The sequence below is a fragment of the Caretta caretta genome, chromosome 11 (genome assembly GCF_965140235.1).
Source record: "Caretta caretta isolate rCarCar2 chromosome 11, rCarCar1.hap1, whole genome shotgun sequence".
Taxonomy (NCBI): domain Eukaryota; kingdom Metazoa; phylum Chordata; order Testudines; family Cheloniidae; genus Caretta; species Caretta caretta.
Window position 1 is genome coordinate 80,576,790 of NC_134216.1, and position 20,368 is coordinate 80,597,157.

The window sequence follows — 20,368 nt, forward strand, 5'->3', positions numbered from 1 at the left end:
CCGTCAAGTGGTCTCCAACAGGATCAGTAGTAGCATTTGCTAATCCTAGTATGCTGTTTCTGATAGTCCCTACTAGGTGCTTTCCAGACAGAGAAGAGGGAACAGTCCCTGCCTGAGGAGCTCCCAATCTAAGGAGAGACAAACAAGTGAACAGAGGTTGGGGGAAGGGGAAACAAGAAGTTAGATTAAACTATTTAACAAGCTCTACGGGGACTACAGTTTAAATCTATCTGGAAACTCATGCTGGTACAGAATTTAGTAGCTCATGTTTTACATTGTATATCCTGCCAGGAGCACATGATACCAGTGTTTTTTTATTTACATTGGCTAATTATTAAGCACTGATTAGTATTTTAAGATTTTTTGGGGGGAGGGGTGGGGGTGTGAGGGGTTATAAAGCCCTAAATAGCCCAGGATCTACTTATCCAAAAGCTGTCTCTTTCCCTCTGCCATATTGCCAGATCAGTGGGGTGCTTGGCTTGGACCCTCACTCAGACAAGGGGCGGGGAGAGAGGGAGACGCTTTCTAGGGCCACCCAGAACCATAAGCCATGTGTTACCCCAACAAGGGAGAGTTTTGCTGGAGGTTAAACTGTGTGTCAGCTCCCTGCCACATCAATTTGTCCTATTCCCCAGAAAACTCCTTGGGAGTCTGCCAGTCTTAGCCTTGCCTTGCGGGTAACATTTGGTGAACCCCTGTTCCCAAACCTCCAGGAAGAGCGGTCCTCTGTAGAATCCACTCCCTATTGCTGGACACTCTCACAGAAATTACCAAGTCTGCTGCCTCCAAAGAGAATGCACCCACCAGCCTAGCGGTCTAGCTGAGGACCCACACTTTAATACACTGCACTGAGATGGCTTATAAAACCAAGCATAACTTTATTAATAAAGAACTTAGATTTTAGTGATACTAAGCAAGAGAAAAACGTGGTTAAAACAAAACAACAATGGGACCTTTCTACTATCTAAAACGTGACTTTAGCAAGCTCCAATCTTTACATAGGTTTCAGAGTAACAGCCGTGTTAGTCTGTATTCACAAAAAGAAAAGGAGTACTTGTGGCACCTTAGAGACTAACCAATTTATTTGAGCATAAGCTTTCGTGAGCTACAGCTCACTTCATCGGATGCATAGGAGAGTGGGGTGGGAGGAGGTATGTTTCATGGTCTCTGTGTATATAATGTCTTCTGCAGTTTCCACGGTATGCATCCGATGAAGTGAGCTGTAGCTCACGAAAGCTCATGCTCAAATAAATTGGTTAGTCTCTAAGGTGCCACAAGTCCTCCTTTTCTTTTTGCGAATCTTTACATAAGCAGCTTTCTCAATTGCATCAAGCTCTCAGCAGCTCCAGCCCCACAAGCAGGAGGATTAGCTGTTCACAGAATCAGGGGGCACTGATCCCTTTGTTCCATCAATGTTGGATAACAAATGAGGAGTCCTCTTCCTTCCCTGAAAACCTTTGAAATGTATTCTTTGAAAAGTAAACCTGGACAAAGTTCCTCTCCCTTGCTGTGTGTTCTTTGGAGAGCGGGCACCAAACCCATTCTTCATCCTCTGGTCAACTTGCTTTCTCCATTCTGTCTATCACTTTGTTTACCTTGGAGTCAAATGTCCTTTCATTGTCCTTTGCTTGTAATCAACCCATGCTGTCTTCTCATCTGCCCCTTAGCAAGATACATGTAGACGGGTAAATCCACATTCCTTAGTCTACAGCAGGCTTGTTTATTAGCTGCCTCCACACCACACATATAACTCTGTATACACAACCCATACATACATCATATGATGATATTCATGACCAGCGTGTCACCAGTTTACATATGATACCTTACAAGATGCTGTTTAGCTAAATATTCTGACAACAGTGTGAATGCGCCCTTTGCCGGTTGGCATAAAGGGACTCTTAGGGTCACAGGGGGGTGGCAGGGCCTTCTTTGTGGAGTTTTGGAATTCCCTCACCCCAGTCTGAAATAGCCCTGGGGTATTGACCCTTCAGGGCACACTGCAAGGCTCATCTGTTTCCCTGCATGTGAGGGAGACTGTAAAGATCTCATAGACTTTAAGGCCAGAAGGGACCATCACAATCATCTAGTCTGACCTCCTGCACATTGCAGGCCACAGAACTTCGCCCACCTACTGCTGTAATAGACACTTAACCTCTGGCTTAGTTACTGAAGTCTTCAAATCCATGATTTAAAGACTTGAAGTTACAGAGAATCCAGCATTGACACACTAGTCTAAATGTGCAAGTGACCAGTGCCCCCTGCTGCAGAGGAAGGGGAAAACCCCCTCTCTGCCAATCTGACTTGGGAGAAAATTCCTTCCCGACCCCCAAATATGGCCATCTGTTAGACCCTGAGCATGTGGGCGAGACCCACCAGCCAGACACCTGGGAAAGAATTCTCTGTGTGGTAACCCAAAGCCCTCCCTATCTAGTGTCCCGTCTCCAGCCGCTGGATCTGAAATACGTTCTCAGTGGATTGTGTGAAAGAAGATTACTAGGGAAGGGTCAGTACTCCTTGTTACGGACTGAGGGTGTAAATAAAAAAAAATTATTTCTCTATTGTCAGCTCAAATGTTTTGAAACTGATTTAATGTAACAGACGAGACGAAAGCCCATGCTGTCACACAGGTGTAATTTCTAATGTGTAAAAAAGCCCCTAGTGGCTGAAAATTTAAGAATTGGACAGGAACAGACCCCAGATTCCAGTGATGATTGAGCCTGGTGCTATTCTGAACAAAAAGAACTCTCAACTATGCTTGTAGCTATTTCCATCACTGCACATAGATGTTCTAGTTTACAGAATAGCAATCCTGGAATCTTAATATGCAGATAGTCTCTAACTTCTGATAAATCATCTTTCAGGTAGCATGCCCTACAGGTTTTTATAATTGCTTAAAAAAATTATTTAAGATTTTCTGCTCCCCTGGTAATGTTTATAAGGGTATTTTCAGCAAGAGGGAAGCTGTTTAATAATCCAGGGGAAAGCAATTAAATGGATTATACACCAAATATACATGCTGTAAAAGCACAGAGTAAACACTGAAATTAAGAAGAATATTTACCTCAAGATGCATTCTGAATAGAATTCTCACTTCTGGGTCTCAGCTCTTTAATGTGCGACTGCCATAACACCATAGCTCTTGTGACTTTTAACCGTTGATGTTAGTGGTAGCAAGTCAGAGCAAAAACCAGGCCCCCTAATTGTCAGTGTGTGCCACCCTGTCCAGGTTTTTGGTAGTGGGTGACTTAACTGCTGTCATGCTGGCATAACCAACGTATGTTGTGGGACAACATTAGTTCTTCAAGTACACATCCTTATAGGTGCCCCACCATAGGATGTCACGCACCCGTGCACTCTTGACTGGCGTCTGGAAAGCAGTATTTGCAGGTCTGTGCCTGTGTAGAATGGCACCTCTGTGCATAGGTGCCGACTCTGTGGGTGCTCCGGGGCTGGAGCACCCACGGGGAAAAATTAGTGGGTGCTCTTCACCCACCGGCAGCTGAGCTCCCCTCACCTCACCTCACCTGGCCTCCGCCACCTCCCCTGAGCGCGCCGCGTCCCTGCTTCTCTGCCTACCTCCCAGTGCTTGCCACCGCCAAACAACTGTTTCACGGCTTAACAAGCTCCGAGAGGGAGACGGGAGGAGTGGGAACGCAGCGTGCTCAGGGGAGGAGGCGGGCCGGGGCGGGGATAAGGGGAAGGGGTTGGAATAGGGGCAGGGAGGGGGCGGAGTTGGGGCAGGGACTTTGGGGAAGGGTTGGAATGGGGGCGGGGCTGGGCGCAGAGGCGGGTTGAGCACCCACCAGCACCAGCAGAAGTTGGCGCCTCCGTGCTCTGAGTGAGGGCATATTGGGATGCACAGTCTTGCCATCACTCAGTTCTTTCTCTACCACCTGCAACTTGAGATGGAGTCTACTGACTGTTGTATTTGGCTTCCTGCCTTCACTTGTGCATTATTCTTTTACTTCTTTGTTTGATCATTCTTTCTTTGAATTATTCTGTTTCCATATACCTTTATTTCACTTTACTTCACTTTATTTTGTGTTAGTCCATCCCTTCCGTTTCATTTTCTTTGATATTGTGTTGGAATATAGTTGTTATGCCCAAGATCCCAGGGTTTAAGGCCTGTGAGACTTACCAGAGGTCATTTCTCAGCAGCGATGGACATTCCAGCTGCCTGTGGTCTTTGGGGGAGTCCTACAACCCTGCCAAATGCATGGTCTGTCTAGGTTTTAAGACCAGATCCAAGAGGGTCAAGGAGGCTAGACTGAAGCTCATGCTAATAGAGCATGTGTTAGCTCCCAAAGGGTCTGCTTCCCTCCTCATACATTGGCTTCTATGTCACAGACAGCCTCTGTTGCTGCTTTGTCAGCGATCTCAGTACAGGGATTCATTCGGGTACCATACTACCCTACCTCCATGAGCCCCTTGCATGAAGATGGGCCTGGGGAACCTACCAGAACATCATAGGCCCAGAGGTTATGATTATCATTGGCATACCTTACCTTATCCCTCTCCCCAGATGGACTACTGGTACCTAAGGGGTCACTATGGTGAGCAACTTAATATAATGTCTAGGAAAAAGCGCTGGTACCCATCGGTACCATGCCAACTACCAGCTTCTACAGAACGTCCTCTAGTACAGTGCCCATTTGGTACCATGCTGCTCTCCATTATCAAAAGATGTACAAGAGGAACAGGAGCCTCAGAGAGAGGAGATCTCTCCTCAGTCTGGAAAGTCATCTTCATATCCAGATGACGTGGTGATGCCACCACCTCCCTCCTATGCAGGTGATTTCAAGAGATTCCAGGAACTCATGAAAAGGCTAGAGAACTCCCTTCAGTATTCCACTAGAGGAGGTGCAAGAGTCCAAACATTCCCTGGTGGACATCCTGAACACCAGTCCTCAGGGAAAGGTTGCCTTACCTATCAATGAGGCACTGTTATCTCATGTGTATAACCTGTGGTAAATACCTCCCACAATTCCACTGCCCTGTAAGCAGACAGATAAGAAATACTACATCCCACCTGAAGGAACAGAGTGCTACTTCTCCTACCCTAACCTCAACTCCCTTGTGGTGGAGGCTGCCAATGAAAGGAACTGTCAAATTCAGTGTAGGCCCTCTCCACCAGCTAAGGAATCAAAAAGGCCGGACTTCCTGGGAAGGAAGAGCTATTCATCAGCCACTCTCCAATTTCACATTGCCAACTACCAGGCCTTAATGGCAAAATATGACTTCAATACGTACTCCAAGTATACACATTTTAATGAGCATTTGGCACAAGACCAGAAAGCTGAATTTCAGTCTATTATCACTGAAGGAGAGTTGGTCATCGAAACTTCTCTGCAGGCTGCATTAGATGCTTCTGATACAGCCGTCAGGTCCATGGCTACAGAGGTGGTCATGAGAAGAGCATCCTGGCTCCAATCCTCAGGACTTCCAAGAGAAGTTGAAAACACAGTGGAAGACCTTCCATTTCAAGGGCTCTTTACTCAGTATACAGACTCCTCTCTCCATACTCTGAGACCCCAGAGTGATGATGTGATCACAGGGGATTTGTGTGTGTGCAATGAGAACTGGTCATACTGGGATCCATGGGCGATGTACAGGGCCCAAAACCACAGGCCCCCTAGCCCGCCTAGGTCCAGAACAGCCCGGTCCCCTTCACCAATTGTCCCGGCACCCTCAGAAACACAAGAGGGAGACACCGAGAAACCTGAGGACACAGCCAAATATGACACATTGCTGCCTACTCACCTCTCGTTTAAAAAAAAAAAACAAATTTAAAAACATAGATAGTAAAAAACATCAAATTAAAAAACATAGTAAGAGAACCATAAAAGGGCCACCACGGCTAAACAATGTAAAAGAAGCAGTGAGAGGCCAAAAGGTATGCTTCAAAAAGTGGAAGTTAAATCCTAGTGAGGAAAATAGAAAGGAGCATAAACTCTGGCAAACGAAGTGTAAAAATATAATTAGGAAGGCCAAAAAAAGAATTTGAAGAACAGCTAGCCAAAGACTCAAAAAATAATAGCAAAATTTTTTTTAAGTACATCAGAAGCAGGAAGCCTGCTAAACAACCAGTGGGGCCACTGGACGATCGAGATGCTAAAGGAGCACTCAAGGATGATAAGGCCGTTGCGGAGAAACTAAATGAATTCTTTGCATCAGTCTTCACGGCTGAGGATGTGATGGAGATTCCGAAACCTGAGCCATTCTTTTTAGGTGACAGATTTGAGGAACTGTCCCAGATTGAGGTGTCATCAGAGGAGGTTTTGGACCAAATTGATAAACTACACAATAATAAGTCACTAGGATCAGATGGTATTCACCCAAGAGTTCTGAAGGAACTCAAATATGGAATTGCAGAACTACTAACTGTCATCTGTAACCTATCCTTTAAATCAGCTTCTGTACCAGATGACTGGAGGATAGCTAATGTGATGCAGATTTTTTTTAAGGGCTCCAGACGTGATCCCAGCAATTATGGGCCGGTAAACCTGACTTCAGTATCAGGCAAACTGGTTGAAACTATAGTAAAGAACAAAATTGTCAGACACATAGATGAACATAATTTGTTGGGGAAGAGTCAAGATGGTTTTAGTAAAGGGAAATCATACCTCACCAATCTACTAGAATTCTTTAAGGGGGCCAACAAGCATGTGGACAAGGGGGATCCAGTGGATATAGTGTACTAAGATATTCAGAAAGTCTTTGACAAGGTCCCTCACCAAAGGCTCTTAAGCAAAGTAAGATGTCATGAGATAAGAGGAAAGGTCCTTTCATGGATTGGCAACTGGTTAAAAGATAGGAAACAAAGGGTAGGAATAAATTATCAGTTTTCAGAATGGAGAGAGGTACAGTGTGGTGTCCCCCAGGGGGTCTGTAATGGAACGAGTCCTATTCAACATATTCATAAATGATCTGGGAAAAGGGGTAAACCGTGAGGTGGCAAAATTTGCAGATGATACAAAACTACTCCAGATAGTTAAGTCTCAGGCAGACTGCAAATTGCTACAAAAGGATCTCTGAAAACTGGGTGACTGGACAACAAAATGGCAGATGAAATACAGTGTTGATAAATGCGAAGTAATGCACATTGGAAAACATAATCCCAGCTTTCTAAATTAGCTGTTACCACTCAAGAAAGAGATCTTGGAGTCATTGTGGATAGTTCTCTGAAATCATCCATTCCATGTGCAGCGGCAGTCAAAAAAAAGCGAACAGAATGTTGGGCATCATTAAGAAAGGGATAGATTGTAAGACAGAAAATATCATATTGCCTCTATATAAATCCATGGTACACCCACATCTTGAATACTGCATGCAGATGTGGTCGCCCCATCTCAAAAAAGATATATTGGAATTGGAAAAGGTTCAGAAAAGGGCAACAAAAATTATTAGGGGTATGGAACTGCTTCTGTTTGAGGAGAGATTGATAAGACTGGGACTTTTCAGCTTGGAAAAGCGACAACTAAGGGGGGATATGATTGAGGTCTATAAAATCATGACTGGTGTGGAGAAAGTAAATAAGGAAGTGTTATTTACTCCTCCTCATAACACAAGAACTAGGGGTCACCAATTAAATTAATAGGCAGCAGGTTTAAAACAAAAGGAAGTATTTCTTTGCACCACACACAGTCAACCTGTGTAACTACTTGCCAGAGGATGTTGTGAAGGCCAAGATGCGAACAAGATTCAAAAAAGAGCTAGATAAATTCATGGATAGGTCCATCAATGGCTATTAGCCAGGATGGGCAGGGATGGTGTCCCTAGCCTCTGTTTGCCAGAAGCTGGGAATGGGCAACAGGGTGGATCATTTGATGACTACCTGTTGTGTTCATTCCCTCTGGGTCACCGGGCACTGTCCACTGTCAGAAGACAGGATACTGGTCTAGATGGACCTTTGGTCTGACCCAGTACGGCCGTTCTTATATTCTCATCTTCGTCACTGGAGGAAGCCATAATGCCCCCACCACAACCCACTATGTAACAAGTGAGGTTCTACGAGATGATTGTCCCTGTGGGTGCTCCACTACCCTCCCTCCTCCCATCTACTTCGGAGGCGAAGGCCGATTCTCTGAGGTAGAGAAGGAACAGGGGGCCGGTTGGCTGTGCACCGCCATGTAACCGCTCAGAGCGGCGCAAGATGGCTATGGCTTGTGCGCGGCCCAACTGAGCACTGCTACCACAAATCTCTGATTATAAGCACAGGGCATCAAGACACCACCTAAAGTGAAGCACTCACAGGGACAACCATCTCGAAGAACCGCAGTTACTACACAACGTGATTATCCCTTTCTTCCACCAGGGAGGCTTTGCTCCTGTCCACGCATAGGGCATCCTCGAGCAGATGCTCTGTACATGTTATGGAGGATGAGCTGCTCAGTCCAGTTCTGAGGGCACTGTCAGAGAAGGAGCGTTTTCCTTCCTCCTCTCTGGATGTTGCAGTCACTTCAGCCTCTCCCTCACCTCCTAACGACTTCTGCCAATTCCAGGAGCTCCTGCAAAGGGAGCTGGATGAGCTGCATATTCATTCTTCACTCCTCGGTAGTGGGCAGAGTTGCCCTATAGATCAACTATGCCAGTCTTCATCCAGCTTGAATGGTTTGGTGTACCCTGGCTACTTGCATGCCTACCACCAAGGAGGACGAAAAGAGAGGCTAGGTACCAGCCATGGGGTCGGAGTTTCTTTCTTCACACCCTCCGCCCAATTCCATCTTGGTGCAGGTAGCAGCAGAGCGCTTCAGACAGCAAAATTTTCAGTCCACCCTGATGGATAAAGAAAGCAAAAATTTAGACCTTCTGGGCCGGAGGGTCTTTTCTTCTGGAAACCTCCAGTTCCAAATTTCAAACTACCAGGTCTCATTGGCCAAGTACGATTTCCTTAACTATGGTGAATTGGAGGACTTTGCTGACAAAGCACCTACTGCCGATCAGCTGTTTCAGCATCTGGAGGCACTGGAGGGGTGCGGGGGAGGGAAGGGGAAGAGGTGGGGTGGGGTCTCCAGAGAAGAATCAGGCCTTCATTCTTTGGATGTAATGAGGGCCCTTTCCTTCTACCTGAAAAGGGTTAAACCATGCTGCACCTCTCCTAGGTTATTCGTGTTGATTTTTGGATTGGATGAAGGGCCAACCAGTTTCCAGACACGGACTGTCTAAGCGAGTTTTGGGTTGCATCAGGGCTTGTTATGGGAATGCAGGGTTACATGCCCCCCCCCTCAGGAAGTGACAGCACATTCTGCTAGAGCTCAGTCCATGTCCATAGCTTGACTGAAAAATCTGTAGGTCTGCTACTTGGTCTTCTAGCCATATCTTAGCCAAACACTATACCATCTTACCTGCTTCCACCTTTGGTGGTACAGTCCTTCAAACTGTCCCGGACTTACCTCCGTAGCACCCATCTCACTGAATTCCTGCTTGGGAGTCTTGCACAGTGGAGAAGGAACTGAGTGGTGGTGAACTCACACCTCTCTAAATGCCCTCGCTCACAGCATAAGGCGCTGGTCTGCGTGGGCCCACAAATGTTACTTTGCAGACTACAGCCAAGAGCGCACAGGCACATCCACATGCTACAGTGGAGTGCCCATAGGGACAAAACATCTTAAAGAACTCAAATTACTGTGAGGTAGGTGATCTCTCCTTTTCTACTTTGAACTGCTAATAAACCTAAGGTGCCAAAGTAGCTCCAGAAAGTTAATAGTGAAGAATAACTCTGAACAGAAAATCTGTGAAAACAATTTGAGATTTATTTATTTATAAGCATCATTCATTAGTACAGCATATATGTATTTTCTCTTTTAAAGATGGAGGGAAGTTGTTGCAGCACGGAAGAAGCTGAAGCATCAAATGAGGGCATTCCCAGCAGCTCCCTGTTGTGTGGATCCAAAAAACAAACTGAAAGCATTATCCCCCAGTGCAGAGTGTCCTATTGCTGAGGAGAACCTAATTAAGAGAATTGTAAACCTGGGACATGCAGGAAATCTGGGAATCTCCTGCACCAGGTAAGAGCACTTGCACAGCTAACCTGAAATCTAGTCAGTTTCAAAAGATAAGTTAAAATAATTTCACATGAGCACAGGTTCCTGATGATATAAATTTTGTTTTACAAGCACATCTTCTTATATCCCTTGTCCTGTGAAGGACCCTCATGAAAAAGACACTGGCTGTACACATTGCAGTCTGACACATACGAGAAACAAACTGAAAACCCAGAGAGAATGTCTCTCTGATCTTCTTCCATGGTAGTAAGTCTCCTAAGTGTTCCGGCTTGCTTGGTGCACAGATGAGCACTCTTAGCTCTTGCAGACCTATACGTGTTGTACAGGGGACTCAACACCTTTGATACATCCTGACCAGACTTCCTCTTTGTTTCCAGGTTAAGATGGCTGAGAAACAGGACAAAGCACCAAATGAAAGTTCAGTACTTTTACCAGCAGTTGCTATGGTAAGTTGGAGCTTCATTGGAGCTACATTAGCACAAAGCTGCTGTGTGCCCTGAAAACGTTGGTGCAGAGTGGTGAATCAGGCTCTAGCGGACTTTTCAGACTAGCCCCTATGGATATATGTAACTGAAGGTGGGTGAAGGGTGGATCCTCCAAAATATCAGAACCCTTTTCTTGTGCCTAAACCTGTAGAGTGCAGTGTCTGCCTGATACTGGGAGAGTGTGTGGAGTGGCAGATGGGGCAGAGTCTAGTATGGCTCATATGCAGAGAGCAATAAGTGAGATGTGATCTCTGTAACATAAGGACCATCAGATCTTCGTCTTCAGTGGGCTGGAATTGTAGTTTAAATGTTGGTAAGTACTATAGACCTCTCGGTGAGAGAATAGTGATCTGAAGCCCATAGCTGAAGGTCAGATAGGTAATGATGGTTATGGAGGAGGTGGGCAGAATTTCCTTAGTTTTAGGAGGCCACTTCTTTATGACTTTGGTGTCTAGAAACCTGCTATAGCTGGAGACAGCACTGCTCAGAGCAGAGATAAACCAAGGAGAGAGAACACTTACAAGTCTAAAACCAGGATCTCTGCCGGTCCGTGTGGATATTTTAAGAAGTCATTAACATGCAGCTGCAGACATCTGTAACTTAGCACATACAAGGTGGAATTCGTGAACTCTGTGATGTTCCCCTCCGGTGGACAAAAGAGAATTCAGTAACTCCCAAACTAACTCAACAAAGTCCATCCTTGTTGAGGAGAACAGAATAAATCTAGTTGGAGTTTGGAAGCAGACTGCTTCCTGAGACATGGCAAAAAAGCTAGGAAACTTTTCCAGATTAGTAAATGACGTTTTGAACAGTCCCAAGATGTTGGTCCAGTTTGCCCCAAAACTTACTAAAAAATGTCTCTTCTGCAACCAGATCACTCATAAAATTTCAGACAATTTAACATGTGGTGAAATCTGAAATGATTACGTGGGTGAAAAATGATAAATATAGAACTTTGATAGGATGATGGAAAGTTGGATCAATGAGTTTAAAGGCTGCTTTACTGGTTCCTGGGAAAATGCCATAAACTAATAGCTAGTTTTCTCAGTGTTGTTTGACAGGATGCCAAAAGAACCTACTCATTCATTGTATTCTCTAAACCCACAGGCACTTGCCTGTGTAGGCTTCTTATGAACTTCAATCCCTGGCCTATTTACAACATCAAAGTAGTCAGGCACAGTGAGGGGAGAGTGGGGATGTGCATGTGATCCAACAAACCAAGACAAATTTTGTGGGCCAGATTCTCAGCCAGTGTAAATCAGTGTAACCCTTGAAATCAGCTGGGCTATGGCAATACACATTGGCTGAATACCTAGTCCCGTAGGTCTAATTTTTGACTTCCTTGCTTTGAATGCCCATTTAACTCTTTGTAACTCCTTTGTGGAAAGCAAAACGTTTAAAGAAAGCATTTACATTAGCTCTTAATTTTATCAGACTATAACTGCATTCATTGATTCAATGTTCACAGCTTCAAAATGTTGGTTACCTTAGCACGCAGCTGCCCAAACAGCCACACTGACCTTTCAAGACCATGAGATCAGCTGATGGTCCATCTAGCCCAATACCCTGTTTTCCAACAGTGGCCAATGCCAGGTGCTTCCAAGGGAATGAACAGAATAGGGCAAAAATCACCTTTTTTTCTAAATCTAGGGCGAAAAGGAAGAGTCATTAAAAAATTCAAGATATTTAGTTATTTTTCATATACTTTTCACTATCTTTAAGTGATGCTGCATGGACACCCCTGGATCTGCCTTCACTGATCCTTGAACATATTCCAGTTCAGCGAGAACAGATCTTTTGGAAGGTGCTCTTGGTGTTGCCGAGTTACGAAGGATGTCCAGCAGAGGATCCCAGCCAGTAAGCAGAGGAGCCAACCGGCATTCCCTTGCATGTCACGGAGACAGAATGGAGGAGGGGATGGGTTTGTACTGTCATTGAAATGTAGCTCCCCATGTCCTGAGTAGAAAGAAAGGCAATGAATGACAGGACAAAGGGGTGAAATATTGGTCAGTAGAATGTTCCCTATTTATTTAGCTAAATCTTCAGTGTGTTCTCGCGCCTTTCTAAAGTTAATAGCTTTGCTGCAGAGAGGGGGAATTCCTTACGCTTTGCTAGAGATGGAGCCACATTCCCTTTCTCACCCCTCACATCCTGTCGTAAATAAATATCTCCATGCCCTAAGACTGTTGTTACATACCCCATACATTAAAAGAACATTAACATGCAAAGTCAAGCACTTGAAATCCAGGAAATGTGAGAATTGAGGTGGCCGGGGCAACTTTAATCCTGCTCTAGGTGTGTATGGGTTTTGACGCAGTCTTGACCAGCTTCACATAGAAAGTCTGTGGCAGAGAGAGAGAGTAGAACCCAACTTTCTTGGGTCCACTCCAGTCCCTTCAGCCCAACAGAATCTTCTCTCTCTTCTCACAACTCTCTGCCTCATTCATGGTCTACCCTGTGCACAGAATGAGGCAGCGGTCTATGGAACAAACCTGGGATTGTAGTTAAGACTGTATCATAATGCATATGCACAAGGGGGATGAATTAAGGTGGCATGAGAAACCTTCATTTTGACATTTCCTAACTTGGAGTGTTTAACTTTACAACATTAATGTTCTTTCATTGTAGTTTTCTGTGATATTTTCTGTTGATTCATTGATTCGAAGGCCAGAAGGAGCCGTTATGATAATCTTATCTAACCACCTATGCAATACAGGCCATAGAATTTCACCCAACTGTTCCGGCATCATGCCCAGTAACTTGTGGTTGAACCTGGAACGTATCTTTTAGAAAGACTGCCAATCTTGATTTCAAAGCTTTAAAATGATGGAGAATCCACTGGGCCCCTCGGTAAGCTGTTCTATTGGTTGATTGCTGTCCCTGTTTTAAAAAAATAAAATTGCACCTTTCTAAAATGCATATGTAATTTCCTACCTTTTTAAAAAAGCTAACTGTAAAAACAGAAATTCCATCATGTGGGACAAAGCAATCCCATATTGACCCCTGCCATGGTCATCAACAAGGTTGTAAGCAGGACGGTTGGATTCACAGCATGGACTAATAAATGGTAGCAGTAATAGTCTGTTATCCCCTATATGAATCAACCTCTAGCAGGAGATGTATGACTCTAAGAGCCCTTACTACCGAGGCATATGGTGCGCTGACTCTCAGCAGGCCAGCCAACTCACTGCAGCCAACACTCTGCTGCCATGATACTTATCCAAAAGGGATTGTGTTAAGGTATCGTCTGAAGGCTGGTGATCAGTATAATTGTAAAATGCATGTGTCAATGTTCTGTATGTGAAGTTATGAATTCCCTCTGTATGATGATACTAGAACATGTTCAAGACCAGATTGTCTAGTCTAGGTGAAGGTGATTAACAGATCTGTCCTAGACAGAGAAATGTAGGTTTACCTCAGTTTACATATTACAGTATCAGTAAATGAATCCAGCAGGGGGTTATCCTGATCCTGAACTCAGGAGACAGAGATCAGGAGTACTTGTGGCACCTTAGAGACTAGAGAGTTAGCATAGTTCCTGCATCTGAGAGAGAGAGAGAGAGAGAATCTGCAGGAGGCCTTCCTGACTTGTAAAACAAAGCCAGTCCCTTTGGGAATGTAAGCAACAGAGAGAGACTCCGTCTTCATCCTTCACCTTAGGAGACGACAAACCAAGCAATTTGATCTCTCTGATCTTCCTATGGGATGTTGGCCAGTAAAAGCTGGAAAGGGGACTGTGCGTGAGAGAAACCATCTTGAACAAAGACTATCTTTCCAGATTAAATTTTAGTCTTTTAGATGCGTGTTTGCTTGTAACCATTTCTACCTTTAGCCCTTTTACTTATCACTTAATCCATGTTCGTTGGTTGTTAAAATATTTTCCTTTCATTACAAACCATCAGAGTTGGGAAAGTTCAGTGAAGTGTGTGCTTTGGAAAACTGACAGGTCGGAGTGTTTCACTGTCTTTGAAGAGGCAGCAAATTTCACACTTTCTCTGGGACTGTTTGGTGAGAGGGACTGATCCCTGCGGTAGGACAATTTGAGGGTGAATTCGGGGATAGAAGGGTACTGAGATCAGCCTGCCAGGAGTAACCAAGTTGGGCAATGTTCAGGGTGAGGCTTGTGGGTGCTGGCAGGCTGTTGGGATCAGAGCTCTGGACCAAAGTTGCACAACCAGAAAACACCCAAGATTGCAAGGCAAAAGATGGTGAGCAAATCCCTCATGGGCCTGGGTGAACACCAGAACATCACAGCATGCAAAACATACTTTGTCAGTGGCTTGTACAGCTCTCTTTGCTACACAGCAGACCACTGTTTTGAATCAGGATTCCCATGTTCATTTCCTAGCTCTGAGGGAGTGTTGTCTAATAGTTAGACAACAGCTTTGGCGTCTTCATTCTGAAAGAGAGTATGGCCAAGCGGATGACACTTGGGTCTAGCATTGCAGACAGAGTTCTATTTCCGGCTCTGCCAGGGGTGACCTCGTGCCACCTCTCAGGTATCATCTGTAAAATGGGAGGAATGATACCTGCCAATGCTTAGCAAGGTGCAGGTGAGAGGTTTCCTCAGTCGGAGCAGTAAAGTACACAGAATTATCATCAGCCAGGGAAGGCTCCTGACACTCAGCCCAGCACACTTTTCTCTAGGTCTCAGGTGGTGGGGAGCACTGCTGCTGAGCTTGTGTCCCTGCTTGAGCACTAGCTCTGCGCCTCCCATTTGGGAGGATGAGTGGGGTCTATGAGGGTTGTCATAGAATCTGGGGCGTAGAAGCTCGGGGTTGGAACATGCTCGTTATGAAAGGAAGGTTTGGAGATTTTAGTAGCAAGCTTCCAAAAAGTTCAGCTGATGGTTTGCAAATGGCAGTTTTCAGAGGCTTGTAACTGAGATAAATCTGGATGGATTTTCCTGGGGACCTGTAGGACTATCTCCCTGCTAAATTTCAAGTTGGCAAAGCTACCTATTTTCCCCTAACTTCATTCAGAGAAACAGTTGAGCCATTTTGCTTGAACAAACGAACGTGAGGCAGACACCTGGCATGGAAAGTTTTAGCCCAAATAATTAAACTTTGACAAAGTTCTAAGCAACTTAAAAGTGGGGTTTATAATGGAGAGTGGTCGCTTAACTATAGACTTTGCTGCCAGCGCCACCTATCACATCAAATGAAAAAGATGGTTTGTGTTTTTGTTCACAGGGTACTAGCGGATTGGTTGAAAGCCAAATTTATGGGAGATAAAAGATCCAAGGATATGATCTGCAACACAGAGGAGAGAGTCCAGACACTTGCGTTGTTTAACTCTCTTGGTATGCAAGGAGATCAGGCTGTTTGTGTCAACTTGTGTGTAAAGGTACGTTAAAGCAGTCTGTAAGCTGTGTGCTGCTCCCTGGGCCCATCACCTCTCTGATGCTAAGAAATGCTTTGCCAAGGCTATCAGTGTGTGGTGTCATCTGCAAGCTCATCACCATTTATGAAGTCGTACCAGTCAGGGAGTCTCAATATTTCATTATTTTAACCCTATTCAAAGCTTTATTGTCCAGTTTAGCAAAATTCAGTTTTTATTTTTTTGTAATTTGTAATTTTGATGGGTAATATCAATGTTTATTTTAAGCTTTTAAAAAACTTTGCATCTATTTAAATCTTCACAGTTGTGGTAAAATATGGGGGTTCAAGCAGTGGGGGTGGACAACAATAATTATTTAAATTGAACATTGAGACTTAAAACTTTGTAATCGTTAAAGTGCAAATTGTCAGCATACTATTTCAAAATGTTCGCCTTAAATCAAACTCTAGTAGGTTCTCAAGCAGCGTTTTTCTTTCTTGTCTGTAAATTTTGATTATCACTGGAAATATTTTCCCATTGGTTTGTGTGCTTATCAGCAAAATCGATCTTTATAGACATTTACCGATAAAAATCTGTATTTTTTTGTGAAAAATGGTTTGAAATGGAAATTTTTTAATTTTTGAGTTCCCTATTTTTTCCTTTCCTTTTCCTCTTTTTTCTTTTCTTTTTTTTCAGTCCTTTTCAATAAATGAAAACTACTATGTGATTGGATAATGAGGGTGCCAAATTAAGGTTTCACGGGCAACTTTAATCCTGGTGTTTCCTAGCTTTTGAGTGCTTGACTTGGCAATCTAAATAAAATTCCTGTTATGAAGTTTTTATGTGCATGTGTATGATGCGCCCGTATTCAATGTCTCACTCATTTTTCTCTCGCCTCCCCCACGAGCTTTTTCCCCCCCCCCCCCCATAAAGTTCCAGGAAGGAGCCTCCTGTCTGAAATGCTATTGCTAGCTTGATCTACAGCATTCAGTGTGTTTTGAGCCCCTCTTGTTTGCTGTAACTGAATTGTCTTCTTTGTGCTTGCGCAGGTGGCCCATGGAACCCTCAGTGACACGCAGCTTGACGTGGCGGAGGCAGAAAAAGATCTGCTTGGAACGAGTGGTCTTGTTCTCCTGCTGCCCCCTAGAGCGAGGAGTGACGATGTGGCTGAGGAGGATGTCTACTGGCTTGCAGCTTTGCTGCAGTTGAAACAGCTCCTTCAGGCGAAGCCTTTCCATCCAATAGTACCTCTGGTGGTTCTAGTCCCTACACGGGGAGAAGAGGCCGCAGAGAAGGAAGTAGAAGAGGGTGTGTGATTTTCTGTACCTTGAAATAACTATTAATATTTAGGATTATGCCCAAGGCAGAGAATGAGCAATAAATGTGTTCCTCCAAATGCAGCATTTGGCTAAGAGCTATAGATGTGAGATGAAAGAATCCTCTGATCTCTAACACGAATCCAGAGAGCCTTAGGAAAGAGACTGTAAACTGAAAAGGAAAACCAAATATTAGGGGTTTTTTCAAGGATTTCAGTTTTACTTTGCATGTAATTTGTTGCTACAGTGTGGGAAAAGAATGGGGCAGTCAGAGATGTAGTAAATCTCCGCTGTCAATGGGAATAGGCTGAATAGGAGAATTTCATTTTTTTTCTGTTGTCTGTGTATGAATAATGAAAAATGCCTGCTATTTCAGCAATTGCTTTTCCTTTAAAGGTTTGATGCTGCAGGATTTGATTTCAGCTCATCTTATTTCAGACTACATTATTGTTGAGATTCCGGATTCTGTCAGTGACTTGCAAGGCACCAACAGGGTAGGAACCGTAATTCCAAAATTAAATATTCAAAAGCTTATCACTAAGGTCTCTACTACCTTAATTGTTCACATCTGGTGGGGAATGTTCTCCACATTCTAAATAACTCTGCGTTTTAAGCTACAAACCTTTTATTTTGTGGGTTGTTTTTCCCATTGCTAAAACTGAGCTTTATCATAGTCTGTGCACAGAAAACTTAGGTCCTACTGAACCAACCTTTGGCCAGAGCAGGACTTGGCTAGAGTTATGTTTCAGAAGATATTGTTCTTTAAAATATTAGTAAAATAACACCAACATTTTCAACTAAGGCTCCAGCCCTAACTTAACTCTGCCCCTGCATTTTGTCCATCCACCAGTATTCCTGCCTTTCCTCTACGTATGGTCTGGAGACTCACACAATTAATTGCACATAACTGGTGTCTGCCCTGTCTAGTATTTGAGCGATAGCACTATGGTCTTCAGTGGTAGGATAATATAATCCACAGCTGTCTCCACCTTATATTGGCTAACGGGGGGTGTGTCTGCTGTTTAACCAAACAATGTTATGTTGGATTACGGGCAAACCTTTGTATCATAGAATTGTAGGAGTGGAAAGGACTTTGAGAGGTCATCCTGTCTAGACCCTGCCCTCATGGCAGGACTAACTATAATCTGGACCATCCCTAACTGGTGTTTATCTAATGTGCTCTTTAAAACCTCCAATGATGGAGATTCCACAACCTCCCTGGGCAATTTATTCCAGTGCTTAACCACCCTGACAGTTAGGAAGTTTTTCCTAATGTCCGACCTAAACCGCCCTTGCTGCAATTTAAGCCCCTTCCTTCTTGTCCTGTCCTCAGAGGTTCAGGAGAACAATTCTTCTCCCTCCTCCTTGTAACGACCTTGTGTGTGCTCGGAAAGTGTCAGTGTTCCTTAGGACTTGGGTCCTGAGCTGGAAAGGGCCCTGTGCAGGTTGCACTCAGCTGGTTGTTCTGCATACTCTGTTCACCTCCCAGCACCCTCTACATTAAATGGGAGGGGTGCTTTGCTTTGGTCCTTCCCCCCACACAGAGGAAGGGGAACTAGTGTGGTGTTAGGTCTTGGTCTGGCCACTTCCATAACAGAGCCTAAAGGGGTCAGAATGTACCAGTACATTTCCTGTTCTTCCAGTCTGCATTTTACACAGAATAATACACTCTGAGTCTAGAAGGACCGTTAGGACATCTAGTCTATCCTTCTCTGTAACACAAGCCAGAGGAAGCCACCCAATGGTTCCTATATGAAGCCCAGGAGCTTAGGTTAAGATAGAGTCTGTCTTTAGGAAAGACACTCCTTCTGGATTTACAGACTCCAAGTGACAGAGAATCTGCCACAAACTTTGATCATAGAATCATAGAATATCAGGGTTGGAAGGGACCTCAGGAGATCATCTAGTGCAAGCCCCTGCTCAATCCCCAATTTTTGCCCCAGATCCCTAAATGGCCCCCTCAAGGATTGAACCCTGGGTTTAGCAGGCCAATGCTCAAACCACTGAGTTATCCCTCCCCCCTAAAACAATTGCCCTCTCTGAGGCTTGAACTCAGGACCTTCAGATTATGAGACTGACGTGCTGCCAAGTGCTGATCTGTCCCAGTGGCTAAATTATCTTTTCTTTACATCTGCACCTTTATTTCCATTGTCACCTTGGCTGAGTTCAATTTTCAGCCACTGGGTCTCATAATACTTTTGACTTCAGAGCCCTTTGCTATCAGAGAACTTCTTCCTGTATGGGGAACTGCAGACTAATCCGGTCACCAGGGCCGAGGCTCAGGGAGTGGAGCCAAGGTGCCTGGAAAGCAGAATGCCAAACCCCAATCTGGAAATCATCAGTTGGGAACAGTTATCAATGGATTCTGTGCCAGCATCTGTTTTCAGCTCTGATCATGGTGTGCTTGTGTGGGGTGGGAATTAAGGTTGTTTCATGGAGGTAGAGTAAATCAATGGTGACGCAAAATTTAGCAATTGCTGCTGTGAATGTCACAGTTGTTGCTGTGGGATTTGTTCGCATTGTACCATGGACTACGAAGCCAATGGGGCTGCAGGATTGAGTCCGTAGTGTCACTAGTTAATATTGAGTAGAGCTTCTAAAGCGGCCTGGCTGACTGGTTTGTTCTGTCAATGTTTGTGCCATAGCTCTCCGAGGCAGTGCGATGGCTGCTTTCCCAGTGCCCCAGCTCCCCAGAGCTCGGCTGCCAGACCCTCCAGCAATTCATCGAGGATGGGCTTAGCCGTGAGTTCAGCGGGCGCTTCTACCATGACCAGAGGCAGAGGCGTTTGGCTGGCCTGCCCTCCCAAGAGCCCAGTGCTATCATTGAGCTGTACAACAGCGTCCTGCAGTTCCTGTCTGGGGTGGTTTCCTCAGAACAGCTCTGTGACCAGTCCTGGCCTGTCACTGAGTTCGTGGAGCCTGGCGGCAATCGGCTGCTTCCTCACCTCCAGTGGAACACACTGGATCACCTGGGCTGGCTGAGGAAGGCCGTGCTGTCCTTCCAGATCCCGCACATGGACCTTCCTCCTCAAGGGGGTATGTAGTTTGCACTGGGCAGAAAGCTGCATCTCAAGACGTTTTAGTGTCAGGATACAAAGTCTGTCCCTTTGCCAACAAATGTCTCTCCCCTTACATTTAAAGTGTGTTTCAGTCTTTTTGTATCAAAATCTAGCCATAAATCTCATGATTGTTCTGTAGCCTGAGTGCATGTGTCTCGTGCATTATGCACATAAGCATGATC

At 44.7% G+C, this 20,368-nt stretch overlaps 1 protein-coding gene across 2 annotated transcripts in view; it reads left to right on the plus strand.

Moving 5' to 3' along the window:
• The window catches only part of MCM3AP (minichromosome maintenance complex component 3 associated protein), an 80,874-nt gene that overhangs the window by 49,572 nt on the left and 10,934 nt on the right, over positions 1-20,368 (plus strand). For both annotated transcript variants that reach the window (XM_048868919.2, XM_075118204.1), the window contains 7 exons: positions 9,813-10,010; positions 10,385-10,453; positions 12,215-12,349; positions 15,685-15,838; positions 16,861-17,119; positions 17,524-17,621; positions 19,773-20,163. In XM_048868919.2, the coding sequence (XP_048724876.1) occupies positions 9,813-10,010; positions 10,385-10,453; positions 12,215-12,349; positions 15,685-15,838; positions 16,861-17,119; positions 17,524-17,621; positions 19,773-20,163 (1,304 nt within the window). The remainder of the gene's footprint in view (positions 1-9,812; positions 10,011-10,384; positions 10,454-12,214; positions 12,350-15,684; positions 15,839-16,860; positions 17,120-17,523; positions 17,622-19,772; positions 20,164-20,368) is intronic.